A 27,835-nucleotide genomic window follows, 5' to 3' on the forward strand; every position below is an offset into this window, starting at 1 on the left:
CAACAAAAAACAGACTATTTGTGCATGATATAACGTAACGACGACTCCTTTGTCTTTTATAACTCTGCTTTGAAAGTGAGCAGGTAAAACCAATAAAAGCAGTAAAAAATAAGCAAAACGCCATGAACAATAAAAGGATAAATTGCACAGATAGCAAATTATATTTTAAGTCTGTTGTGGAAGCTCACAGCACTGTCTTGTTTTCTTCGGTACTATGAAGAGGAAGCTGGCTTATTGCATTGTCTATGTGCAGAAGCTTTATATAACATCAGATATTGTCGCAGCTTCACCATACATTCTCGTTTAATCAAACAAGAGTAAGGGGTCTAGTGCATTCAGCGACCTCGTTGTGCGAAAGAAATAGTGTAACTCAGGGGTGAGCAACCTTTGTCACTGTGGAGCCAAATACAATTGCGATAATTAGATCGCTGGCCGCACCTTTATACAACACAAGATTTTACTTCGTTGCATACTAAAAATGTCTTACAACCAGACATGGGGCAATTCGTATTCCAATGCATTCGAATACAGGTTTTGCCACCTTCGTGCTGTATTCGAATGATTTTGGCTTTCGTTCGATAGTGCATGAATACAATTCGACGTAAAATCGAATACATGACTACATTTTTACGAATACAATTCTAATTGTCGATTACCTCCAGACTAGGAGTAGTCGAGAATATTTTGCTATATATTTTTGCCAAATAGATTCTTTGTTTAACTGCAATCCCAGAGGGTAACAAACGAGAAAGGGTGTAACATAACCCTGCAAAAAACATCATTATTACACCCACATTGGGGATGCAAATGAAAAATCTGACATGGAAGAAACTATATTTTTAGCTCGAATAGCCATAAAAACATAAACAAGATAGGTAACATAAAAAAATAAAGATAAGTAAAATACTTCGATTATGTATTTTAAACTTAACAGCCCATTGCTTCCTCTGTAACTTGTTTTGACATTGTCTGCTCAATGTGGATAAAAATGATCAACAAATAAGGTTAATCTAGTACACAAACTGTTGAATTCCTAATCAGAGTTGGCCTTTCATTTTGGAGCAATAAAAATGAGTCCAAAACAATATCCTGGTGTCTTGTTTTAGGTTGTGATGTTGTTAGGAATATAGCTCTATTAATTGAGATATAAAGGTTAAATGGAGTTAAATGAAAACAATAAGCTTATTTAATTCTCAATTACAATGACTCTATGATTGGACCATTTTGCCAGAACACATTTCTTTCTGCTCCCCATAGTTGCATGCATACTCATTTAATGTTAACTTCTACACATTGGCAAGTGGGCAAGTTTAAAATGGTGATAAAACTGTACATCAGAGGTGTAAAGTTGGTCAATTTTATCACTGTTTTGTGCCAGTTTCCCTTCTGTTTTTGGTTTTTCTAGACAATTGTGTTGGGTAGTGTGGTATTGCCCCAATGAAGACACACATGTGATAGGTATCATCAGATGAGTTGTTTATAATAGCCAGTTTGGCAAGAAGAAAGTTTATGAAACATGCCTGGCACCATTTTAAAAAAAACTTTTCAAAAAAATACTTATTGTTGTGCTAGTTGTTTTTACGTAAAAGCACTGAAGTTTAATTTCCACATCTTCATTTAAAGAAGTAGGAGGCACAGCAACTTTACAATCTCCAACTTCAATTGTTCCTCCTTCTTTGCCAAGTATTTTCCGAGCACCTTTTAAAAACTCCAATTAATTGGCAAGTTCACCATTACAACTACACTTGGAAGTCAAATTCAGAAGCAAGTCTTATCAAAGTTTTGTTAAATGAAACTAAAATTAATTTTACTTTGACACTTCAAAAGATTGCATTCATGCATAAATGTACAGATGTATGTTCCACAAGTCTTAAACTCACTAAAGCCTCATCAAAGGAAAAATCTGGCTTCTTTACTTTTGGGGCTTCGGGTTCAGTTACAGAAACATCACTGTTCTCCTAAGCAACAAATAATCTTAGCAATCATCATTTAAAAAAAATAAAAACATGTTTAATAATTTTATTGTATTCAACCTTCTCCGATTTGGTTTCATCCTTCGATTCTTTGGTGTTGTCTTCTGGATCTTTAGTAACCATCTTTGTTATTTTCTAAATTTGGTTTAATATTTATGTTAAGACAGTCCCTGTAGCAGTTTGGTCTTAGACAATACATTTGTGTGTTGAAAAAACAAAACAAACAAACATTTGTTTGAAAGAATAATCTAGGGTGTTAGTTTATTGTCCACAACTCTTACTTCAACACCTATTTATAGTATCTCTAAATTCAAGTAGTCTTGCAACATGCCAGGGAAGCTAGCACAGATTAAACCGTGTCAACAGGATAAACCAAGGCTTTGCAATTTAAACAACCTACATTAGTAGCTAACTAGTTTCCAAGGAATTAGGGTGTACTGCAAGTGCAAAAAGCACATTGATTGTATTAAGATTGTATTAACAAGATTTACGAAATATTGTGCCACATGATGTGTTGCCTCACATTAATTGGCTGATGGAAAGCAAACCAGTGTAGATTGCACATTAGTGCACTAAACTCTACATTGATTCTTAAGCAAGGGTGGTGCGCAGAGACAATGCATAACCTTAAAGTGGTAAGCAACCACAGAAAGGTTGGAAAAATGGAAATCATAGCCCTGACTACACTAGTCATAATCATTATTTCGTTTGTCAGACACCATACCAAAACCTTATAATACACCATATCGGAGGGTGCTGAAATAATATTTACCATGTTTAAAAGTGTCTAAAGTAGGCTACCTACCAAAAACATAAACTGGAAACTGCTTTTGTTTATCTCAGACAATAAATATTATCCAAGAGGGCTCATTTGAGACATGTACATAACTACAAGTGGAAAATGTGCATTTAAGGTGTGTCAATTCACATTAAAAGTGTAGGCAACACTCTGTATAGTAACACTCCTACACTAACAAAGAAAACTGCTATCATAGTATGTGTTTATACTAAAGCTTGTAAATGATAACAAAATTATGTCTCATTGTCTTAGTTGGATTTGAATGCAAGAAATAGTCACATCACATCTAAAACATGGCTTGTTTTGCACAGAACAGACAGGTAATAATGAAATAATAACCAATGGACTGAGTAATACTTTAGTTTAGTTCCTTTTTCTTTTTGTAGTTCAAAGACGGCAGATAAATCATTGGTATTTAAAAACAAATTTGTGTGGGTTATGAACACGAACAGTATAACACGATTGGATACTCGCTTATTTGTTTTAACTTCAACGCAAGTAAACCGTTCTGATTTACTTTGCCATTGTTTTTGTTTTTGCATTTTTACGTTTTAGACAGGGGATTTTGAAAGGGAGATCCCCATTTTCCATTGTAGTATACGGAAATAAATTTTGTCAAAAAATACTTGTTTCATTCTTAATTCTACAATAAAATAGCGTTAGAAATAACTGCTGCTGGAACATTTTTTTCTGTGTCAAAGCCAACGTTTGTTGTTTGACAAGAGCGTAGAAAACAAAATTATATTTGCGCTAGCGGACATGTAAACTCTTTTTTAAACAAAAAGTATAGTGCAAATATGATATTAGAAGCAAGAAAGATGCTGGTAGCGGTTAGCAGCTAATTATACTTTTACATAATTACTATAATTATTTCCCAAAAATGTTAAATTATTTTCACAGGGTATCAGGATTTTTCCCCTTAAATTCCGGAAGTGAAAAAAGGGAAATACCAGATGAGCAGAAAAACCCTAATTGTCATTGGAAATGGTGTGTCCGTAACTCTTTTGAAGTTTTAAATACTGTATGAAACCGTCATAAATTGTTTTTTTAGACTAATTACTCTGATTTTATAATCCAACTCAACATAACCATGCCTTTTTTGAATTTTCGTTCAAAGCAACAAGATCAACTATTTTTGTTTAATTTGTCCGGTGTGAAATACTGTTATGTCTGAGAGTGAAAGTAAGAACATACAAATGGACCATTACAGCATCATGCTTTGGAAATGCTTTTGTGGTTTTGTGTATACTTGGTCATTTTGATTGTTCCTACAATGGCTTCATTTGAAGATGTAAGTATTTTGTAATTTTTAGATTTTCTGTATGTAATTAATCCATCAAATCAGAACCCAACAATGCTGTGTTATTTATATGCTTATGGTTGCTCTAACTTTATGCCAGATTGCAAAGTATGTCAGTTGCTTGCAGTATTTATTGTAAGAAAGTTTTTCTTGTGCGTCTATTTTTGGGGTTTTATGCAGCAAAGGAATTGAATTGTCTTGTCTTGATCTCTATCACTTACTTTGTACCTGCTGAAATTGGTCTTGCATGCAATTCAGCTTTTTTTTAAAAAAGGTCCTGGCTAATTTAACTGTTAGCTTGTTTCTTTGAAACAGATTCAGGAAATTGCAGCTGAAGACATTTTATGTGATCCTAAGTCACATAGGGCTGGACGTGGAGGCAATTCCAATTTTATTGTGGGTTATTACAGGGTTTTGCAGCAAATCGTTGCTATTAAAATCTATGGTGTCACTGATGTAATACAAGATGAGTCACTAATTCTTAAAAGGTTTGTCCTAACTTTATATTTCCCATGTTTTGCCCCGAAAACGTGACAATTATTACATTGTATTTTATTTGTAGTGTCAAGAAGGAAATTAAACACATGCAGTTAGCCAGACATGACAATGTTGTGCAGGTTTTTGGCTTTGTCAAATGGCTTTTTCATTTTGGAATTGTCATGGAATATTGCAAAGCTGGGGACTTACGAAGTTTCGTTTTCAGTCCAAATGTTGATCTGAAAACAGGTTTACTTATTCGGATTTTAACTGAAATTGCCAAGGGAATGGCATTCTTACACAACCTAACTGAGAAACATTTGGTGCATGGAAACGTAAAACCAGAAAACATTTTGCTTACGAAAAAGTTGAATATAAAAATAAGTGATTTTGGAAATTCTAAACTTGTATCACTTTCAAAATCTTTGTTAAAGAGCAAGCAGCTAAACACTAATTTCACACCCATTTACACTGCCCCTGAAAAACTACTGGCTCCAGATATGGAGCCAACAAAGGAATTAGATGTGTATGCATTTGCGATTACCACCTATGTGGTACTTTCTCGCCAACTACCCTTTCTGAGAGAGCATTGGTCGAAAACTACTAGTGCAATAATTGCAGGCAGAAGGCCTGATTGCAAAAAAATCACTGATTGGATGTTAACTTTAAACAGTGAAGACAAAAAATACATAGAAATAGTCAAAAATTTAATGACGGAATGTTGGGAAAGCGATTCAAACAAGCGGCCATGTATGAGTAAAGTTGCAGATAAATTGCAATATCTTCTTGACCAGCAAGACCAGTCTGCACTTGATCAACAAGTGAAAAATGTGGCAACAGCCTTTGATTTTGAAAAGTATGATTTTTTTATTGAGGGTCAAGCATTTTCACTCAACTTGTTTTCATTTTCAAGACAAGGATATTCAATAGGTAAGTGTTTCAGTATTTGTCTTTTTACTAAATAAATGATCATTGTCAGCTTGGGTACTGGCTGTTTCTTTCGCACATTTTAGCTGTTTCAAAACAGGCAAAGCTAAGCGAATGACTAAAATAACTTTTTAATAGAGATGTAACTAATATTTGGTTTGCCGAACTAATACGACCGAATCGACCATTTTCACTATAAATCGGCCATTTTCACCTATAAAACTTATAATCGAATTATAATTTGTTGCGATTTGGCTGAAACAGAATCTTTTTTGACAAACCGAAATCGAATCTTAAACAAATTTAAAGGGTGAAACATGTATTTTCTGCCTTATAAAGTACCACACAATTATTTAAACAATACCAAAACTAAACTCATGTGTTATATATATATATTAATGTAATACTGTTTTCGCACTCCAGACAACAAATCAGTAATTAATTAGCTGGCTGGCCTTCATGCCTGGGGCAATGGTAAACCCCACTGAACTAACAATCTTAAAAGTTTGGTTACTGTGGCATATGACTTCGCATGACATCATAAATGATTCGGTTGATCCGACCGAATCTTTTTGGCAAAACTGCTAATTTTTGGTTTGGGCCAAACCGAAAATTAGCCGATTCGGTACATCTCTACTTTTTAATAATGTTTTATTTTAACAGAGCGAAACCCACATGTTTTAACGCACACATGGAGAAATGTGCGCTTGTTGCAAAAGACGTTTGTGGCATCTGTTCCCACAGAGTCACTCAAGAAACCAGGTAAATTATGATAAACTGACTAAAGTTTCATGCTAATTTTTCTACGGCCCTGTAGATTTTACGGCATTTTGTTTTACTGCAGTTGTGCAAAGTCTTTTTCCAGACTTTTTTCTTTGTTTTGGTTGGTTCTTCGTTTTAAATGAAAAAATGTTTCTTTATGTATTAATCTGGTTGCATTTATTGCTGTCAATATTAATGATCGCCCAGTCGAAAATATTATAAGAACTGGATTCGATAGATTCAGAACAATTATTCTAGAACAACCAGTTTTTCTACTTTGAACATCTCTATCTGTGGCCAAGGCCACATGCAGCCTTTTGGGGCAACAAGTGTGGCCCGCAATGGTAAAATACATTTAAAGACCTTTGTCATTTTTCTCACCTTTGTTTCCAATCTTACATAGTTTAAATTTGTTCCTAAATTAGGTTCAATGGTCCATAAATAATTCACAGAGCGCTATTTGTAGGGCCGCCAATAGCCAACCCCTGCCATATACCAACCGACCCTGCACCCTATCTAAAATTTGCTTAGGGCTGCATGTGACTCCCAACTACTTATTTTGTGGCCCTCACCAGACCTCAGAAAATCACTAAAGATTTTTATTACCATAAAAGCTATGTTTTAAAATTTACTATTTTTAAGTTTATAATGCAGCATATTTCAACATTATTTGACCCAATCAATCTATTGGCAAGGATAACTACGTAAAACGGTAACTGTTTATTGTATTGTGTTTCATAAGTCAGAATCGGTAAGCTTTCTGCACCTACTCAGATTCTTGTTGTTTGCTGTTAGCCTGCATTTAAAAAAAAATATTTTGGGGCTCCTTGCACACTAAAAATTACCTTTTGGCCCAAAATATAAAGAATGTTGAGAAGCACTGTTCTAAAATATACGGCTATTGTTCATGTTTTTTTACACATAGAAAATCTGTAAAAATGCTGCAATCTGCTTAAACTTATTTGCATGTTTTATAGATGCATCCAAGTCTTCTGCTGTTGCTGTTACAGATTTAATTGATTTTTCTGTGAGTTATAAAGATTTTACAATATAAAGTGCTTTTATTATACTTTTAATATTATTACCTAACAAGCACTTTTTATTGGACTTTACTTTTTATATACTTTTAATACTGTATAAACACAGTTTTATTGTGTAACCATTTATTGCAGAACGGTCAGCATGCATCAGCAACAGTTGGAAAAGGTGGTGGAAGCCTTGAATGTGATGGGTGCAAAGTTATAATTCCCCCCAATGCCTTATTGAATGATGTTGAAATTGAAATTTCCTGTTTAAATAAGGAGAAAAACGTAAATCTTGTAAGTGTGGTATAGACCACAGTTTTAACAAATAATCAGTTTAGGGTGGCAACCCCTGGCACTTGCGGCATGCAAGGTGGTTATTCATGGTATATCAAGTTACTAACTTTATGGTATATCAAGTGACACTGCTCAGCTATATGACTAAAACTTGCTTGTATTGACATGAACCTTTCTGGCTACTCTTCTATTTCACTGTCGTAAACCTCCACAACACATTAACATATTAAGCTCATCATTACCAATTTGACACTACACATAATTTAGCAAGGCCTGTACTGCATGTTATTGTTAATAAACATTTTGCTGTTAATTGACACCCCTCGGAAAAAAAGTGTTTTTAAAAATTTTATCTTGCCTTTTACAGCATATGCAGCTTAATAGCTAAATTGGCCTACTGCAATATAATGGCTTTAATGAAATATTTTTTTTAAACTTTAGTTTCGGTTGACACCTCTGCTACGATGCAAACCCCATGGATTGACATTTGAAACTAAGATTGAAATTTTTCTTCCAACCATTTATCGCGCAAGAAAAGATGCATTAACTGTTGCAGTAAGATGTGCATTGCCTAATTGTAGTTTAACTAAGCATTACTCAAACACTGTTCTAGGTAAGGAAAGCAAAAGATGAATCATCTACTTTTGATATTATTCGGAAAGACTTGCTCCGATGCGAAACCCATTGTTTTAAATTTTTTACAGACCAATTTTCACTGTACGTATATTTGTTTCTAATATTTAGTGATAATTTTTAATTGTTTAAACGGATTTCAATCCCACCACAGGCTAGATGTATGTAGCCTATGCCTTGCTATATAGGAGTGATTGGTGACGGGAGACATGGGATCAAATACGAATACCTGCATGACTGTATTTGAATTCATGAAACTTTGGTAATTTAAGTGAGATGTTTGCTTCCAAAACACGCTTCACCTGTCATTTGCTGAGAACCCAATTTATGTTACTGTCAAATTTCAATGTGTCATTGTTTCATAATATAAACTTGTCAAATCAGGTCACATTCACTGTCCAATTGAATTGTATTTGAACCCATTTTGCAAAAATATGTGGCAACATATTCTTGAATACTTCTAGTCGACTACTACTGACATTTCGAATTGTATTCGTAAAAATGTAGACATGTATTTGATTTTACGAATTGTTACAAACCCAAATCCGGCAAGAATTCAAATTGTATTTGAATGAATATGCTCAAGCTTTTGTATTCGTGAATTGTTGATTTAAAAGTTAAAAATAACTATTTAAATACCATTCATGCACTTTTAAATAAAAACTAAAACCAACGGAATACCACATGATGGTGGCAAAGCCTGTATTCGAACACAAATGACAAATTGCCCCAAGTCTGGTTACCAGCTGACGTATAACATCTTCAATGGGCCTGGCATATTTTGATTTTTGTATTTACAGGTTTGATGTCATACTTTTTCGTTTCAAACAAAAAGTAAAGTTGTTGAGGGAAAAGGTTTTGATATTTGGAGTGACCCCTGACCCTACAGATGCACCATTGGAGATAGTTTCAACTGTACTGGTTTGCCACAACAAGAAATCAGCTACATTTCTCAACAACATGAACAAACTGATAGAAACTAATTTTTTACTAAAGTAAGTTTTGTTTCACTCAAAAATTACATTTTTTTGTTTTGTCTGTTTTTTTTGTCATCTTTTTCCATTGAAGTCAATTATTATGTATGTGGTTGAAATTTTAAATGTTGGCTGATTGGACTGAAATTTTGCAGTACTATTGATTGAGTCATTGTGGTTTCCTACTTTTAAGTTTGTGTGTGTTGAACCTCCATTATTTATCCTACTAGCCCCCTAAAATGAGTGTTTTAATTTGAATAGCTTTTACTCCATATAGCATATTTAAATATGCACAGTACCAATCACTGTGTTTGTCTTCACAATACCAAACTTACTCTTCTATTGAAATGCATTATCTACAACTTTGCATGTGTGAGGACCCATGAGTTTTTACTTACAGAAACAACCAAGGTTATACAAAACGATGGCTAATATGGGACCCAATACAAAATAAGCATAGAAAATATATTTATGTTTTAAAATAGATCATAGTGTATGTGCAAGGGCAATATGTGCTAAGCCACCCAACTAGTTTTATATAGTGTCTAATACAACAGGTTTTTGAGGAAAATTTGTGTTTAAAAACTGAACTTGAACGACAATATCAAGGTCAAAGCAAGAGATTAAATTGAAAGTATTTTCCCCACTCTTTTTTCACCGATTTTTTTAAATTATATGACAATAATGATGCCAAAAGAATACAGAAAAGAACTTTCAAAGTTAAGTTAATGCTTTGTGAAAAGTTTGTCCTTAAGAATCTAAAAATAACCGCAACATAGGTTTACCGTAAATGTGCATAAACACGTGTGTGGGGACCCATTCGTTTTTGCTTGCAAAAACAATCATGTATGTAGATAAAATTGTGTATTGTATAGTAAATTGGTAAATATCATATAGAATATATAAAATGGAAGTATATCAGAAAGCCACTTTTCTAGTTAAACCTTGTAATTCAATGAATCTGTTGCCTTTACAGGAAGCGGGATAAGCACAATGTAAATCTGTTATAATTTACTTCACGACAACAACTCTGTGAAAACTGCAACTTGTAATTCACTTTCTAGGTACTGACAAAAAGGACCGTTACCAACTATTTTTAAGAGAAAGATTAAATTATAACATCACAAATGGAATATAGTAACTTATGAGCTACATATACTTAAAATACATGTTGTACAATGTATTTTACACTCTAGTCAGTCTGGTCGAAAATGTAAACATGCCTATTGTGATACCTGGTCATCTGCATGTTATATCTGGTACACCCCATCAAAGTGGAACACAGTTAAAAAAATGGTACATCCATGGCTTACAATGTACCTGGTTAAAAAGCACTGGTTTAATGACCAGTTTTCAAGGACTCCCCAGTCGTGTTTACCATCACTGCGCCAACCTCACTTTTTTGTGAGCCCCGGTCACATAACGCTTTATAATACGGTGTAGCTGCAGCGCATTTTGGTATCATCCACCACTTGTGCTCTTTACTGTTTTGCCTAATAACGTTTTAATGTTGCGCAGCTATTTTCGGCTTGGTGATTGTTTAGTGCTATTGTGTCACTGTGTTTTCTTTCACCAAGCGAAATAAACTCAACTCAACTTTGCTTAGGCCATGGCTATGTTCAATAGTTACTTAGCTTTTAAAATAAGTGTTAGTTATAAGTGAATTCAAATATTCCAATGGAGTGTTTTTTCGTGTTTGTTTTCATGTGATTAACTGTTTCAAAGTTATTTGTCTTGAAACAGCTTCTAAATGTGGTATAAGTTCTTATATCTGAAAATTGTAGTCTCCACCATGAGTAACAAAGTATTCAAACTTATACTGAAATATAAACAGTGACAAAGGAGTAGATATTACTGTAAACTGTATTGATGTTGGCAATTTTACCAAACAATCTTTATAATTTTGTTGTTGCAGATATGAGGACAGAGAATTGGATGTGCAATTATCAGGCGAACATTTATATGTTGTGACAGCAGAGATAATGAATACACAGTGTGAAAGAGATGAAAATCCTTTTACTTTGAAAAAGAAAAATGGGCAAGGTTGGACAAGAGACAATGTTGAAATTTGCCTGAAATCAAAGTCTCAAGAAACGTTAGTGAAGAAAAACATCCCAATTACAAAAGAGAATCGAGGTATTATAACATGTTTTATTTGTACACCTATTTGAGTGGTAATTTTGAATTTTTTTTCTGTTTTAGCACCCCATCCATTGCCTGGAGTTCAAAGTAACTTTACCAATTGTACACTGGAAAATCCTTCGATTGCCGCTAGTCTTAGCCATCATGACAGTCGCAATACAGATGTTTAACATCGGACATGTTGTGATTTAAACCTATTTAAGCTACAATTTTATCAGCTGGAGCTTTTTACCTCATTTACAATTCCTAACATTTCTGTTGCCCAATCCATTTTTAACCTACTGATCACTTAACAAGAGAGTGAGAGATGTTAAATAGAGCAAACTTTTTAATGCACAATGCTCATTCACTGTACGGTAGTGCTGTAATTAATCTTGACCTTTTCATGCATTCTTCAACAAAATAAATTTGAAAGGTTACACAAGTTGGCTCACTTTGGGACATCTTAAAAACACATTAATAAATTAACTAATGATTTATAAAGTTATAAATGTAACAAAACAAAACTGTTTAAACATCCATGCTGATGGGTCAAATTGTTTTGTTCCTTAGTGCCATGTGATCTTTAAGGCGGTATTGTTTTTGCTCTTTGTCCAGCAGAACTCTTTAAATCTATGCAATGTGTGTTTTTCATGCTGTCATTTTGTAATAATAGTTTTTTACTACTTTTTTCTGCACTCATTTTATGTATTTTTTACTCAGTATCACTGTGATTTTGCGAGTATGTTGTTGTGTTTGAAATATATGACAGATATAAACTCCCACTTCTAGTCACATGGTGTTTACAAACATGGCCCCAATGAATTAAGCCTCACATAATACTGTCAATAGTAAACATTGTGGAAGTTTTGTTTAACTGTAAGTTTTGTACAGTGGTACGGTAGGCCTACGTTTCAGATTTTGAAGCCTATTTTTTGTGTAAGGTTGAACCTGAGCGGAAACCGTGCCAGTAAAACAGCAGCCTGTTGATCGCCACCACAAAAATTACAAATAACGTACTAAAGTTTATATAACAGCTATAAGGCGTATTTTTCACAAGGCCGTGTAGGTAGATAGAATTTAAATTAAACAAAGTAGGATTAAAAGTGGTAAAAAATCGCAAATCGGATCGTATCGGTTAATTTGACCGAACCGGAATAAAATCTGACGTTTAGAACGTGAAACTGTATGTTTATTAAAACCTGAATCAAACCTTAACGCCTAAAAACAATATTTAGTATACCTGAACCGAACCTAAACCCTTATACAAAGCGGTTCTATACATACGGTAGCTCGCAACAACCAATTAGGTGATTTCCCCTCAGAAATCCCCCTGTTTTGCAAACTGGTTTTAAAAGAATTACAACAATCAAAACCCAAAAATGGGGTAATATACTTGTCATTTATCATAAGTTTTTAATGCGTGTTTTCTATATTGTAGCTTGAGAACAGAGAAGCTCAGTTTTTGTATAAAAACAAAATCTTGAAACGGTAACTGATTCTATTGTTTATACATTCTCGGAATTTTTTCTGAAATCTGTAGCTCTGCAAAACAGCTTTCTGTCTGTCTGTCACCTCTACCTCTAAAAGGTGATTGCTATTTCTCTCTTTATGATGAAGAAGTGTTATTAAATTCCTTGGTGTGTAGCTGAAATTTAACAAACATTAGATTGGTTATGATTGTAACCATATTAAGTTTGGTTTATTAAAAATGTGCAAGTGAAGTTGGTTCTAAATCTGCAAGATTGAATTCTAACATTCTTCTCTTGCAGTACTTAAAGTACCAAACCTTATCTTCTTTGACACTTTTCGACTCTGGTTTAGTTATTGTCACTGTATTTGTCAAAGATGAGATATGATAGGTGAAATCTTGTTGCAAAGTGAAGTTTATGGCCTTGGACAATGAGTCGCTAAGTGTACTTTTACTAAGCGAATTAAACTTCTCAATTTGTTATCTGACACAATTATCTAGCATTCTTGTTTAGCTCTTCACACAAATTGAATTGTTTTAGCATATGTTAGGTTTAAAAATGTGATGATTTGGTATTGTTTAACTTGTAAAAGTGCCAATAACTGATTTGATATTTAAAGCTAATCAACAAACTTCTCGAGGGATTATGGACTTCGACAGTGACAAAAAAGATGCGGATGAATCAAAAAATGGAAGAAAAGAGTTGGAAAAACCTGAAGTGAAAAAGGTTGTCAAATTGTTGGACATTTTTAAGTGTTTTGTTGTTTTAGTAATTATCTTTTTGCCTATGTTATTTAATTATTTAAGGTAAACTTCACATTTAAATAGGTAAAAGTATAAAAACAGAAATGTAATATTCCTGTTTTTTTAGGCAACTGATAATGGTTTGCATATGGAACCTGAAGCTCCAATTATATTTAACTCATCATCACAATTTGGGGTATTACATCCAGATGAACAGATTTTGGTGAGTTACTATGCTATCAGTTTGTGGATTATACATTGTGTAAGTGTGTCAAACTTCCTACCACCCAACTTCAGGGAAGAACAACCTATGGCTGCATATTGCTGTTCTGGCACGTTGGCACAAATTATGTTAGACCTGACATCAATAATTTTTACTATATGAAGAACAGGCTGATAGTAATCTATTTTTAAAGGCAAAAACTCAAACATTGTTTAAATTGTTAACATGGGGGGATTGTGAGACAAAGTAACAAAAAGTTTCTAGCCCAAAGTTTCGCTTTACCAATAAACAAACAGACCAAGCAAAATAACAATAAATGATTCTATAATGCTTAAGGCACGACATAGTTATGCCTAGCAAAAAAAACTGGTATCAAGCCATTTACAAAAAGGCTGCTACTGATAGCTAATCAGTGTATCCCTAAAATGTTTACACATGTGCTGCAAGTAATAACTTTATGTTTTTTATGTCAGGTTTCTGATTGCATATACTACAATATGTACGTGCAGTTGTACATCTAGAAACGTTTTCCCAGTTTTTATTGAAGAATGAAATATTCTAAATTGTGTATTCATGTTCCTCCTAATGGTAGACTTTTTATTTAGACTCAATGTGTTGAATAGAAATGTGAACATAGGTCTTCATGTAACAATGTTAATGTTGATGTCATATGGTCAAAAGCAAATCATATACTTTGGAGTACAAATGATGAGCTATGTGTTGTTAATTCTTGTTGAGGTAAACCTTGTCACTGCAAATTATAAACGAAAATTGATACCACCACCCTGAACCTTACATGCTTCTGAGCTTGTCAGGACAGAAATACCTACGCAATTGTCTTGCACTGCAATATGGAGGAAAAGGCACTAGTCCAGCCTGATGTCTTAGGTTTATTTGTTTATTACTTAGTGAATTGTAATGTAACATGTGTGGTTTTATGTGCAATCCAGATACACTATATACATGTATTCCTGGGATTGGCTCTTGCACAACTTCTGCATAAATACAGCGCCCAATCACAGCACCAAACAAAACAAGCGGTTGACAATGTATACAAAAATTTACATATTTACATCCACATTCTAAATAAACAGGACAGAAAATATTGCAAACTTCATGCCATAATTTAGGACTTATATTAATTTACTTTTATACATAATTTAAACTTTTCCAGAGAAACAAGCTAAATCGGTAAACAACCATTGCAAAATTTACAAAAAATATTGCAAGCAGTTCAATTTATGCATAATGTTTGATTGCAATATGAACTATAGAGCTCTAGTAAATGTGGAATATTGCAGGCAAAATACGCTAAAACTGAGTATACTGTAAAGGCATTCATTGGTTGTGAAAATGTTGTGTACCCATGTTACAGACTAGTTGTTTTTAGCCTGAACAGCCTCTGTTTGGGAATTTGATATTTTTCAAGAGCCAACTGGAATGTTAAACTGTAATTTGATATTTTTAAATTATGGGGAAATGAAATCCATTATGTTCCTTAAGAGGAATTGGTACCACAAAAGGCCCCTTTTTATCATCAATTAAATGGACATTATTACAATAAACATTTCTTTTTCAATCAGTACACTTTATCTTGCTTATAGGTAAAGTGCAATTTTGTCGCAACAAATGCCCCAAACTGTTACCTTTATTTTATAATTTTATGTAGATTTTTACACTGATACATATACATGTTGTTAAATTTTACAAAACTGTTGTAAAAACTTATTACATTTAATGAACTCTACAAATTCGTTTATTTTTACATTACTTTTGTTTGTGTAAAAAGCTGATTTTTTTTGTTCAGCATGTATCACAGTTAGTGGGCAAAGATGGTGGAACAATTGAAGTTGGAGGATGCAAAGTTGTTATTCCACCTGGTGCTATTGATAAAGATGTAGAAATTAAACTTTTTTGTTCCTACAATGAACAGTTCGATACCGCAGTAAGTTATAAGGATGACTTTAGCCATTTGTTTAGTGTTTCTGTTGGGTTGCTTTATTAGTATATTTTACTTTCCATTTCTGCAATAAGTTGGGTACCTTAAAACCTGTTGCTCAAACTGATATTGTATACATCTGAAATGTCATAGGATGCCAGGCCTATTGAACTATTATACTGAATCAGTCGGTCACCAAGCGTACCCATATGGCAAGGAATGGGCTACAAATTTCGAGCCTGGGGCCCATGACATTAATTCTTCCGGGACTGTATGAAATGTGTTACAAAATTTGCACAGGCTTTACAATCTTATTTGTTTTATTGTCATCTGTGGATGGCAGCATGCCATTAACTGTTTTCCCAACTTTTTAATGCAACTAGGCATAGGGGCCTGCCTTGGGATTAAACCTTCAGTGGTAACTCATCCCAATGTAAACTTGACTGCATTTTATCTAAAAGAAAAATAATCTACACCATTGCCTGCTGTGATGTTGTTTGTTTCAGCGTAAAGCATTGGGCAGATTGAATGTAAATTCATTGCCGAGAACCGTGCTGGTGAAATCTTAATTGTAAAAGTTTTGTTGTAATTGTAAAATAGTAGATTATTTGTTTATTTGCTTCATTTTATTCTTGGTGAGCAACACCCAATTGTATTACACTCACAAAGAGTTCACCATTACCCTGCACATTTCATTGCCAGTCTGTTGATTTTTTCAACTTTTGGAGTTGGTGACTTTACTTTAGTTCAACCCATCGGGCTCCACTGAGTTTAAAATGCCACATAAATTTGTTGCTAAAAAAAACGTAAGTAGCCAAGACAGAAAAAGTACCCATGTCCTTGTAAATACCTGAGGGTTGCTCTACCCACTTCCACCATTTTGGCCATAATTTATCTTAAAGCCATTTTTAGGCCCTTATATACATGGCATTTCTCATGTTCAAATAACATTATCTTTACAGCCATTGCCTACGCCTCTGTTGATTTGTTGTCCTTTGAAACTTAATTTCAGGAAGGAAGTCAAAATAACGCTTCCAGTTTATTTTAAAAATGACTCTGAAGACTTTTTGGAAGTTGAAGTAAGCCGTTTCGTTGTGATAAAGCAATCAAAATCTGTCATACTCATAACATGTACTGCAGATTTATGAACCTGCAATGGAAAAAGTAAATGAAACTCGCAAGGTTATTGCAAAAGAATGGCTAAAACCCACAACTGTACAGTTTGTATTCTTTATTCAACAATTTTCAGCGTAAGAAGTTTATTATAGCAATTAAAGGCTATTTCGTTAAAAACACATTAAATTTGGATGTGTGATCAATAGTGTGATTAAAATATGTGATCAATTGGAATATTTATGGGTCCCTTTACCTGAAGGGAACACATATTGTTTTTGACAACCTCTGTTTTTCTTTTTTCTGTCCAACACTGGTTTGTTCCAACTGTTTGCTAAATATTAATTTTGACCTCATGAACCAGTCACCCACAGGCCCCCAAAGTTTGAAATTAAAAAATGGCTATAGTTGCTAAAGTTTAAAACTCAAAAGCTTTATACTGTGTTGGTTGATGCTTTATAAGACTTACTTATTTTCACCCTTTCACGGACCCCACTCCTTTTTATGTCATAACCAATTTGCATAAACACTAGTGTGTTGACCCTTGCAAAACAGTCATGTTTGTAGGTCAAATGGTCTGTACAGTAAATTGGTAAAGAGGATAGAAAATATACATAATAGATTTTGACACTTACATGTAAGTGGCAAAAAGATGGTGTTTAGAAAGGTTTTAACAGTTCTTAGATCCAGATATAATGCCAGTCTCATGCTAAACAATTCAAAACTTTTCCAGTCTTCTTTTTTCTTTTGTGTAAGTTTGAGATTAAAAAAACATAGTTTTATTTCTTTGTCTTGTTTCCACTCAAATTACTTGAGCCAGTGTAAAGTTGTATACATTTAGGACAATGTTCATTAAATAGCAGAGTAGGAAATCTGATCAGTTGCAACAAAATAGCTAGAACGTTCACCTAACACTTCTGTTTTTAGATACAATGCTGTGCTAACTGGCATATACAAAAAGTCATCAAAAGTTGCGAAAAAAAGGCAAGACAAAGAAAAATCAAATGATTTATTAAAATTGTAAGTATGTTCAGGCGTTTATACAGATTCAAACATGTTTATTATTTTAGAATTTTTTGAACTCTTTGCTATGTTAAGCATGGTATGAAAAATATAATGCATTGGTAATGCTCAGTTTGTAATAGTAACATAAACTTGTTTTGATTTTGAAGTCAAACACATCAACAAACTTCTCTTACTGACCCTGAAAGTGACCGAAATGATGCAATTAAATTAAAAAGTGATCCTGGAGAGGTGGGCAACCCAGAAATGAAAGAGGTGGCCAAATTGTTCTACATGTTTCTTATAGCAAAACAAAATTTATTGTAATTTTTGTAAATTATCTTTTTGGATGTATTTAAGTCATATTTTCCTTAAATACTAATTGATTTAATGATAATTTTATGATCTGGGAAATTTATTGTTTAGGGTGATGAAGAACCTAAAGCCCCAGATATGTTTAGCTCATTGCAAATTGGTACATTAAATCCAGATGTTTCCAAGCAACAGGTTTTGGTGAGTTGATGTGGTTAAGTGTGTGGAATATTTATGTAGTCTTTTAGTTTGTAATGTGTAACAAACTTCCAATAATGCAACATTAGGGAAACACAACATGTGGCCTCATGTTGCTGTACTGACATGTTGTGATAAATACTATTATATGAAGAAATCGTATACACAGATGTTTTTATTTTAGCTAGTTGGTTACTGGATTTAAATTAGTCTGCTACACCTTCATCTACCTAAAGCACATATTTCTTTTTAATTGTCAACACATGCCCTGCAAGTATGAAACTTATGTATTTTTAACAAATATCTGGATAGTTCAAACCTAGTCATGAAAGCATACCAAACCCCAGAGCTAGGCAGCTCAGTAGATATACATACAATAATATGTACATGCAGTTGTACACCCAGGAACATTATTGCCAGATGTTTGCTTTGTTTTTATTCAAGAATGAAATATTGTAAATCATATAATAATGTACCTCAAACCGCTAGACTTTTTATTTAGGCTTAATATGTTGAATAGAAATGCGTACCCATGTCCTAGAATAGTGATTCTTAACCTGAACAGCCTCTGTTCGGTAATTTGATATTTTTCAAAAGACCAAATGGAATGTCAAACTGTAAGTTGATATTTTTGAACTATGGGTAAATAAAATCTGATATGTTTGTTTATGTGGGAAATGGGGAAAAACACAGGGCCACTTTTTATGATCATTGCTGTTGACATTTTTGATGAATGTTTTTTTGCACTCAATGCTGTGCTCCTAGTTCAAAGGTTAAGTGCAAAAAGTACCCAAAATTATGAAATATGCGGAATAATTTTGGGTAATTTTTGCAAACATGCAGTGTTATCTTCATAAAATTGTGGCTAAAACAAACTATGCATAACAAACTTTTTTGCATTAGTTTTCACGGTAAAAGTAACTTGTGTTGTTTAGCATGTATCACAAGAAGTTGGCAAAGATGGTGGAACGATTGAAGTTGGAGGGTGCAAAATTGTTATCCCACCTGATGCTATTGATAAGGATGTAAAAATCAAACTTTTTTGCTTTTACAAGGAACAGTCTCGCAATGCAGTAAGTTATGTCAGTGAAATTACTCAACCGTAGGTTAAACATGTTATGCTAATGGCTAGTTTATTGAAGTAGCTCTGGCATATGATTTATTACATAAACTTATATTGAAAGCCAAAATATTTGCGAAGTGTCCAAGAATAAAAAGTGTACCATTCTTGATGGATGGAAATGTGTTATACTTATTATCAATCTATTATCAGTCAAATCGCATACACCACTGTCTGCTGCCCTTGAATGTTATGCATTGCTCAAACAGTAGACTAAACAACATCAAAGTAGGTTGTGGCACCAGTCACATCTTTTTGCAGATTACTCTTACACCTGTGCTGATTTGTTGCCCACTGAAAATAAAATTTAAGAAAGAAGTTGAAATTATGCTCCCAGTTCTTGTAAACATTGAATCTGAAGATTTTTGCGAAGTGAATGTAAGTATTTTAGTTATGTTATAAAACAAAAACAAACAGTACTTATACATTTTATATACTCCAGATTCTAGAAGCTGCAGTGGATAAAGAAAATGTAGATCACAAGATTTTTTCAAAACAATGGCTATCAACAACTGATGTACATATTGTATTCTCCATTCTGGAATTTTCGGGGTAAGTAGTTTATGATAATAATTATGGGTCCCTGAATACAATAATTTTTTACAATAAATAGAATAAATTTATACCCCAAAACAATATATATGTTTTTAATTCAGCTATCTTACTAAAGTACAGAATCTAGCAGTTTCATACATTGTTGGTGCATTGGTACGTAAAGGGATTTTGTAAGTTTTAGTTGCCCGAAATATTGGTTTTTAGGTATACCAGTCCTTTGGGTTAGAAATACAAGCCCCAATATCCATTTAAACTAGCTTAAAAAACATGGAAGTTTTTTTTTTTTTTTTTAAAAGTCATTTGTGTTGAAACAAAAGCTCTTTTTTCATATCCAACACATTTTTGTACATTGGTCCAGTGCTAAACAATTTGAGAGTTTTTTTCACATTCATTTTTTTTCTAAATAATTGTGTCCAGGTTTTTTTTTGAAACATAGTTTTTTCGTCGTTATATTTCAACTCAGTTAAATTGTGCCCATTCACTACAAAAAAATGAGCTACAAAGTTCCTAAAATACAGTGTAGCTGCAGTGCATTCAATTATGATCTACCAATTGTGCCCTCCACTATATTACGCTCAATAACGTTTTAATGCTGTACATCTATTTCTGGCTTGGTGATTGTTTTAGTGCAAATGTGCTACTGTGCAGCTATTTCTGACTTTGTGATTGTTTGAGTGCAAACTCAACTCCAAAAAATGGCAGGCTAGGAAATATACTATTGTAATGTATTCAACTTGTAGTTATTACCAACACAGTTGCCACTACATGCAACTTTTTTCTTATTGGTGTGTTTATAGGTACAGTGCTGTACTAACCGGTAGATATAAAAAACCGTCAAAATTTGTGAGAAAAAATCATGATGAAGAAAAACTTGATGATTTGTTAAAATTGTAAGTATGCAAACCAATTGTTTTCAATCATAAACATTACTGCCAAGGTAGTGGTGTATATAGAATACATCGTGTAGACGTTTCGACAATCTCTGTTGTCATCATCAGTACATGTTTTCAATCAAGCTGTAGAACACGGTATATAAAGCACTAAGGAAAAAAAAGGAAAAGCCAGATGTGTGAAGTGACGTCACAGACGATAACAGGGAACGACGTTTAGAATGGTGGCGTAGACGAAAAGATAAGAACCGGAGATATGGGTCAGGTGTTGAACAGACGCAAGGGCATGGAAACTGTGTCGATGTTGAGCTCGGGTTCATGCCTTTGAATAAAACCGTGTTCTACAGCTTGATTGAAAACATGTACTGATGATGACAACACAGATTGTCGAAACGTCTACACGATGTATTCTATATACACCACTACCTTGGCAGTAATGTTTATGATTAAACTACTTTTCAAGTCCATGCATAGTGTTCCCAATTGTTTTCAATTTAGATAATGCTGCATCAAAAATAATTGCTACTCCCTACAAAATTATGAAAATGTTCTGGATAAGTAAATGTTTAACAAGATTCTGAGATGAATTATATTCCAAAGTAAATTAGGTATCTTTTTTTATATCTTTCGACTGGCTGGAAGATTGGTAACTTTTTGTAAACATTATCTTTTTTTAATAAATAGCCTGTAAAAGTTTGCATTGCTTTTATATTTTATCCACACTTTGCCGTCAGAAGCAATGTTTACAAACCTACTTGGCTGTCTGCTCTATTGCATATAGGTCTTTCTATTTTATTTTAATCTTAAGTTTAAACATTTTTTCTCATGTTGCATTTTAGACACAAAGATGTATCAGGGGAGGTCAGCCAGGGCATTGTTGCATTGGAACATCTTGCAGAAAAATTGACCTCAATCAACATGGAAGCAGCCTTATCTTCCACATATAATACAAACAACCTTGAACATATATCAAAAATCAATTCAAACCCAGTGTCACAGCAGTTCAACTGGAGCAACAAGGACCAAATTGACACCAGTAACTTCAATTTGTTTGTTTTTTTGTTATCAGATAACCTATGATTTCTTCCTTAATTTGTCACTTAAAGAACATTTGAATTTTCTAGGTTTCGCTTCCTGATGTTTGTGTGTGTTTGCCTAATTCTATTCGAAATGTAGTGTGAACCGAATCATTTTCTGTTTGTATTGTAGAAAGTGAAGATCCTGATGGTGAACAAGCACACAAAGAGAAAGGTAGCAGCAACATAGAAGATGATGTACCAGAAATTACAGAGCAGGTCAGATTTCTTTGAAGTTTGTACAGACCAATACAGTTTATTGTATAATCTGTTCAATCGCAAATTTTTGCATGTGATTGTGTTATTAATCAAAAGTGTTTTTGCACTGTATATTTGTTTGCACACTATGTATTAAATGAAGAGTGTTCTGGCATGCAGATAAAATAATTATTCTTTTAGGAATTACGACAAGAGTTTCAACTTTTTTGGTCAACAAGAAAAACAATTGGAAAAGATGGTGGAACTATCCAAGTAGCAGGTTGTGAAGTTCTAATTCCCATAGATGCATTGGAAAAAGATGTTGAAATCGAAATTGCTGCCTTTGATGAGCGAAAAAATAAGAATTCAGTAAATATTTTGTTGGTTTATTGATTTCAAACCTGTTGACATTTTTTTATAATTGTCCTTTCCCATCTTGAAACAGTCCTTGTCCAAAATGAACACATTGTTCTTTCAGTATATATCTTAGTGAAGCTCCCAGTGAAGACTTAAACTTTAAGAAATTGCCCACAAACAATTGTTTTCTTTTGTAACTTGTGTTTCAAAAAAAAAGGTGCATTAAAAACTCACTTGGACCCTAGATTAAAAAATTGCTTTAGTGTGGATACCTGTACATAATGTTTTGTACCTATGATCCACCTTTCACTATTCTGTGCTTTGCAATTTTTCAGCAGTTTGTCAGCTGTTACTGGCTTGGTAAAGATGGTAGCACTATTTTTGCTTCTACAATTTGTTTAACTAAACAAAATCGAGACTTTAACAACACTACAGCAAATTAGGTGAATCATGAATTTCTTACATTTCTAATTCAAGGTTTTGTGTGCTAAAATTCAAAGAAAACTAGCTCAGAAAGCGAAAATAGTGTTTCTGGATTATGTTTTTTCATGAATAATAGTGAAACTGATAGTTTTAATCAAAAGTTTATGTTAACAGATGCATTTGACTCCATTACTTCAATGCAAACCTCATGGGCTGAAGTTCAAAAAGGATGTAAAAATTTCCCTTCCCACTTGCTACAGTGCTGAAGGAAAATCCAGCTTTATAGTAAGTTTATTTTTTCCTTCCACCTCTGGTAATTGTTGCAACATTGTTGTTCGTTTTCCTAGGTCAGAAAAATAAAGACATGGAACGAATATGATGTCATTGGCAGTGGATTAGTCACATCAGAAAAATCTTACAGATTTACTGTGGACCGTTTTTCTATGTGAGCAATTGACACCTTTGTCTTAGAACAGTGGGTCTCAACTTTTTTATTGAATTCCTCCCTTAAGAATTCAAAGCATTTTCAATCCTCCCTATTATACTACACCAGGGGTGTCCAACTCGAACACACCGCCGTGCCAATTTTGGTTTTAAAATATACTCTCGTGCCAGCCTTTGGTACTTTTTCCAAACCATGTCTTAAACGTCTTAACTGCACGGGATCTATCCGAATATTTGGCCAATATGTATAACCCTACTAAACGGTTAGAAAAAAATAGGGCACTGGAGTACTTTGTGCGTCAAAAACTTATCTTTGTTCAAGTTACGTCGGTTTAAAATGTTTTTCCAACTAAACACAAATGCGTTTGTAGTCACGGAATTAATTGAACAGACATCGGTTGAAACGCAACAATTACAATTGTTTCGAAATAAACGGGCATTTTATTGCGACATAAACATGGCACGGTCACTAACGTTTTAGTATTATGTGGCGCAATAACTTTCTGAAATAAAAATAATTATAATTTTTTTGTTAATAAATTCCATGGGCCAACATTAAACAATGCAAGGGGTTTATAGCCGCTTTTAGATGTTGTTATGTACGTTTGCATTACCGATTCCTAAGCCGTGTTCATTGTCCGTTTGCAAAGCACTGCAACGGCCCAAACTTGATTCAAGATAACCTAAATTTCAGTCAGCTATATTTGAAACGTGAATTGGTTTTACTTTTATTTCCTGCGTAACAAGTTCTTTAAAAACTAAATCGTTGTTAAAATGATTCGGCAAATCGTCTTTTCGGTATGTGTATAGGTTATTGGACGCACAGCAAACACCCCAACCACACAAATAAATGTATCAAATGACTATTTGCAATATAATGTGACAGAAACTACAGACTAAAACACAGAAGGTATCGGCGCCATTGATCAAAAGTCGCACCCCTGGCATTTTTTTGAAGCTCTACGTCTATGGCTTTAAATTTTGTCAAAAACGAACAATTTAATTAGTGGGTTGTGTAACTTTACCACTGGTAATCTTTACAGAGGTTAGAATAAAGGCCATGAAGAATCAATAGAAACAAATTTAATTGCGTGACAAATGTTTACTATCTGAATGTGCAAAAGCTCGCGTGCCATTTTTAAATGCTCTCCGTGCCACTTTTGGCACGCGTGCCACGTGTTGGACACCCCTGTACTACACAGTATATGCTAAACCATACCAGAATCATTTAACAGTGGGTTTTTTATCAACTTTACAAGTCATATTCCCATAGCTTACATATCTATTTACAAACCACATGTAAAAATTGCAAATAAATTATATTTTTGAAAATTCCTTCCTGGTTACCAGTGTATTAGACTATCAAGTTATGTTATGAAGTCCTTTAAAAACCCACAGGAATCTAATCGAATGTCTGTAATTACTTACTGCCCTTACTGTACACAATATCACATTTGCATGCCAAGCATACACCTAAACTTTTAACCATAGGTACTGGTATTTTTCAATACATTTTTGTTACGCAGTATTGTTTGTTGGTCATATATTCGTCACTGGGACCAATCTGTCAGGAAATGCTAGTGGATTCAAATAACAGGACGGACTAGATAATTCTCATCTATTAAGACATGGATATACTTGCGGGACTGGTTTTATTCTAATACACAGCCTTCAACCTGACTGGTATATAATGACTAACTGTATGTGATGTGTTTGTGATTATTTGCAGTTATGACATTGTACCGCTGGGAGTTCAAGATTTCCTGGATTGGAGAAAGGAGATTACATTAGTGCTTGCTGTTACTCCTGATACAAATGAAGACCCAAACCAGATTGATGCACATGTTCTGTTTTCAAACAACTTTGCTGTACACCTGGATGGTCTCAATCAAGTCATAAAAACCACTTTTGATGTACTGTAAGTGATATTTTTAAATTTAATTACTAACATGACATTTGTGCAAGATTATCTATTTGACAGCATTAGTGCTTTCTTTAAATTCCTGGGGAATTCGATCCAATTTGGGTCATAAAATTAATCTTCCAGGTATTCCACTTGAACGTACTACAAGTCATATTGCAAAATTTTGTTTCAGGGCATGGTGGTTTTTGACTTTCAACCCAAGCTATTTGTTAGAGTAAACACAATAGTTAATCCCATTGCACAGCTTTGCAAATTGATAATGCATTTGACTAGAAATAGTATTTTACTTTTACACCTGTTTTTAGGTATAGTGATGTTCTGAGTGTGCAAATAACAGGAGAAGGTGTCATGGTTGATCGCAATGCTGCAGAAAATGCAGAGAAAGTTTGGGGAAGATCACGAGTCGAAAAAACATTTTTAGTAACTCGTCAAAACCAAGAGAGTGTCATTAACACAAAAATTAAGCTCACAGTGAAATCAGCTCACCACACTTTACATGATGACCACCATACAATCACAGCCTATCATCTTGGTAGGAACCGGCAGAAACAGTTTGTTAATTTGACTTATTTTAGCAACCACAGAAGGTTCTCAACCATTTCTTGGGGTAAATTCAACCTCAGTTGTGGACCTTGACACTGCTCTGTTATGTTTCTCGAACTTATTCATAGTCAAACAGCTTTATGCGCTGATAAAAATGGACATAGGTAATCTTATGATGTTACTTAAATCACAATTCGATTGGACTGGCTGACCAACTTAATTGCATACCACGTTTATATATAAATTTGTCTTTCAAAAAGTAGACTACTGCTTCAACCTACCAAGTTCCATCAGGTAAAATGCTCTTGTTTTTAGCCCCACCTCGTTCTTCTTTTTCTTCTCCTGTCTACAACATTGATGCACCGAGAGCACATCATTTAAATATGGTTGGAGTCGTTCACAATGGTAAAGTTGACGTTGTTTTTTATGAGTGGATATAAACATGAATTTGAAAACTTGGTTCAAATTTGGGCTCACATGGGAAGTTTTTTTAGGTGGGACCGCACTGAACACTAACTGCCATTCACCACACATAAAGTGTTTGTGCCATAACTGTGTTAGTTGTAGTTTTACCGTACTGTGTTTGCATTAATGGAATGGTGGTTTTGCAGATACTGTTTGTGAAGTTTTACATCTTGGAGATGTCAAAACCGTATCTAGTTGTTGCTCTAAATCCTACTGGTGGTTAAGATGCGAAGCAGTGGTCATTGGGCATGTAGCATTAGTGGAGTCTTGTAGTTGCATATTTACTTAGTTTTTCATCAAACTGTAAATCTTTTAAAGCAATGTCCGAATTGGACACAATTTAAATATTGTGGGGTGTTGACTGCATTTTCTTTTGGAATTAGCAATTAGTTACAATCAACAAGGATTTGTTGTTTGTTTTTATTTAACAGTATCAGTTTTGGCTACACTAGCCAATGCGGCCGATCTCTCGTCACCAGCTGCACTGATGAGACCTTATAGGTCGAAACAGTGTGCACTGTCTGCAGCTTATCATTTATTGGCTCATATGCTTTTACAGTATCAGTTTTATCTGGTGAAAAAAAAATATATGACATCAATTATCTTTTCTAGAACTTACCACTGCACCTGATGTTGCAGAAAACAACTGATGCTCAAACTTTTAGTGCTTGTCATTTTGGATTATTCAAATGGATGACATAATGTGCTTAACATTTTATACATTTATCATTTTGCACTTGTGCTTTTGGTATGCACTTGAAGCTGTGTTTCATTGCCATACAAGGCTTAGGTAACATATTTTGTCAACAAGCATATTGGACCTAAAACAAGCATTTCGGGGCTAACTGATAGGTCAAGTTTCCAATGACAGTCTGACAAGTATTTTATTATAGTCACTTGCAATCTGTTGTTGTTTATAATATTTTAAAGCGGTTACATCTATTCAACTGTTTATGTTTTTTATTTGCTGTACATGATTATTTGTTAGCATTTTTTGTTGGTCGCAGTAGCCTAATCTTCAAATATATGGTTTTGTTATTTACAGACATAGTTACATCTAAGCTTGTTTTGCAAGAAAACTTAAATTTATGTCATCTATAAAGGAATTAAAACACCTAAAATAACAAAACTCTCGCCATGCTAGAAGTAATTTAATCAATTAAATCACTTTTACAGTATGTTCTAGTTAAGCACACATACAAGCACTTTGTTTTGGAACAACAACTGCTTTAGAATGTCTCAAACAAACAATAATATTGTTTACAACAATACACACTTCCAGCAAAACAACACCAACTGGTACTCAGCGGTGCAACACCAAAATACTGTGCAGGGTGTGATAGGTATGTATTAAAAATCGCAATGTTAAATTTACTAATCAGTAGGGGGTGGAAATCATAAAATTATCACCTAAAAAATACTACATTTACTTATTAAGACAACAACCAACCTAACGACAACAAATATATGTGAATGAAGTGACATATTTCGTTTTTACACAATCTACTCAAAACGCACTGGATAAAGGCGCAGGGTGAAAAGAACACATCCAC

General features: G+C 33.8%; 2 protein-coding genes and 1 long non-coding RNA gene across 9 annotated transcripts; 2 read left to right on the forward strand and 1 right to left on the reverse strand.

Moving 5' to 3' along the window:
* Nucleotides 1-17: 17 nt before the first annotated feature.
* On the reverse strand, nucleotides 18-2,180 carry LOC145220025 (uncharacterized). Of its 4 annotated transcripts, XR_013857955.1 has the most exons (5): nucleotides 2,034-2,180; nucleotides 1,881-1,958; nucleotides 1,583-1,698; nucleotides 657-766; nucleotides 18-393 (listed from the first exon to the last, which is right to left on the reverse strand). It is a non-coding gene; the product is annotated as an uncharacterized LOC145220025 (long non-coding RNA). The 4 variants fall into 4 exon arrangements; XR_013857954.1 differs by lacking the exon at nucleotides 657-766; XR_013857956.1 differs by lacking the exons at nucleotides 18-393; nucleotides 657-766 and adding an exon at nucleotides 816-1,132.
* Nucleotides 2,181-3,034: 854 nt separating this feature from the next.
* LOC145218881 (uncharacterized) lies at nucleotides 3,035-12,080 on the forward strand. 3 transcript variants are annotated; one of them, XM_080086277.1, is made up of 12 exons: nucleotides 3,035-3,092; nucleotides 3,673-4,063; nucleotides 4,388-4,560; nucleotides 4,635-5,479; nucleotides 6,140-6,238; nucleotides 7,216-7,265; nucleotides 7,411-7,557; nucleotides 7,999-8,112; nucleotides 8,171-8,274; nucleotides 8,991-9,185; nucleotides 11,080-11,300; nucleotides 11,367-12,080. In XM_080086277.1, the coding sequence occupies exons 2-12, from the start codon at nucleotides 3,998-4,000 to the stop codon at nucleotides 11,474-11,476; spliced, it is 2,124 nt and encodes a 707-aa protein (XP_079942403.1). In that variant the 5' UTR covers nucleotides 3,035-3,092; nucleotides 3,673-3,997; the 3' UTR covers nucleotides 11,477-12,080. The 3 variants fall into 3 exon arrangements, with proteins under 3 accessions (XP_079942403.1, XP_079942406.1, XP_079942405.1); XM_080086280.1 differs by having other exon boundaries at nucleotides 7,411-7,548; XM_080086279.1 differs by lacking the exon at nucleotides 3,035-3,092 and having other exon boundaries at nucleotides 3,658-4,063.
* A 1,084-nt stretch (nucleotides 12,081-13,164) lies between these two features.
* On the forward strand, nucleotides 13,165-27,324 carry LOC145218328 (uncharacterized). Of its 2 annotated transcripts, XM_080085735.1 has the most exons (21): nucleotides 13,165-13,483; nucleotides 13,628-13,723; nucleotides 15,531-15,668; nucleotides 16,625-16,741; nucleotides 16,803-16,912; nucleotides 17,703-17,795; nucleotides 17,948-18,053; nucleotides 18,204-18,290; nucleotides 19,223-19,360; nucleotides 19,669-19,785; nucleotides 19,850-19,959; nucleotides 20,760-20,852; nucleotides 21,692-21,888; nucleotides 22,062-22,147; nucleotides 22,328-22,495; nucleotides 23,081-23,191; nucleotides 23,254-23,351; nucleotides 25,080-25,268; nucleotides 25,580-25,806; nucleotides 26,133-26,222; nucleotides 26,895-27,324. In XM_080085735.1, the coding sequence occupies exons 1-21, from the start codon at nucleotides 13,403-13,405 to the stop codon at nucleotides 26,930-26,932; spliced, it is 2,490 nt and encodes an 829-aa protein (XP_079941861.1). In that variant the 5' UTR covers nucleotides 13,165-13,402; the 3' UTR covers nucleotides 26,933-27,324. The 2 variants fall into 2 exon arrangements, with proteins under 2 accessions (XP_079941861.1, XP_079941862.1); XM_080085736.1 differs by lacking the exon at nucleotides 19,669-19,785.
* The last annotated feature ends 511 nt before the right edge of the window (nucleotides 27,325-27,835 follow it).

Source organism: Phallusia mammillata, chromosome 3, assembly GCF_965637545.1.
Source record: "Phallusia mammillata chromosome 3, kaPhaMamm4.hap1.1, whole genome shotgun sequence".
In the NCBI taxonomy this organism is placed as follows: domain Eukaryota; kingdom Metazoa; phylum Chordata; class Ascidiacea; order Phlebobranchia; family Ascidiidae; genus Phallusia; species Phallusia mammillata.

Excerpts from the sequence above, each read along its gene's own strand:
- LOC145218881 (XM_080086277.1), top strand. The coding sequence starts at position 3,998 with ATGCTTTTGTGGTTTTGTGTATACTTGGTCATTTTGATTGTTCCTACA. Across the intron at positions 4,064-4,387 it reads CAATGGCTTCATTTGAAGAT|ATTCAGGAAATTGCAGCTGA; the intron begins GTAAGTATTTTG and ends TCTTTGAAACAG. Across the intron at positions 7,266-7,410 it reads CAGATTTAATTGATTTTTCT|AACGGTCAGCATGCATCAGC; the intron begins GTGAGTTATAAA and ends CATTTATTGCAG.
- LOC145218328 (XM_080085735.1), top strand. The coding sequence starts at position 13,403 with ATGGACTTCGACAGTGACAAAAAAGATGCGGATGAATCAAAAAATGGA. Across the intron at positions 17,796-17,947 it reads TCAAATGATTTATTAAAATT|TCAAACACATCAACAAACTT; the intron begins GTAAGTATGTTC and ends TTGATTTTGAAG. Across the intron at positions 23,352-25,079 it reads ACTGTGGACCGTTTTTCTAT|TTATGACATTGTACCGCTGG; the intron begins GTGAGCAATTGA and ends GATTATTTGCAG.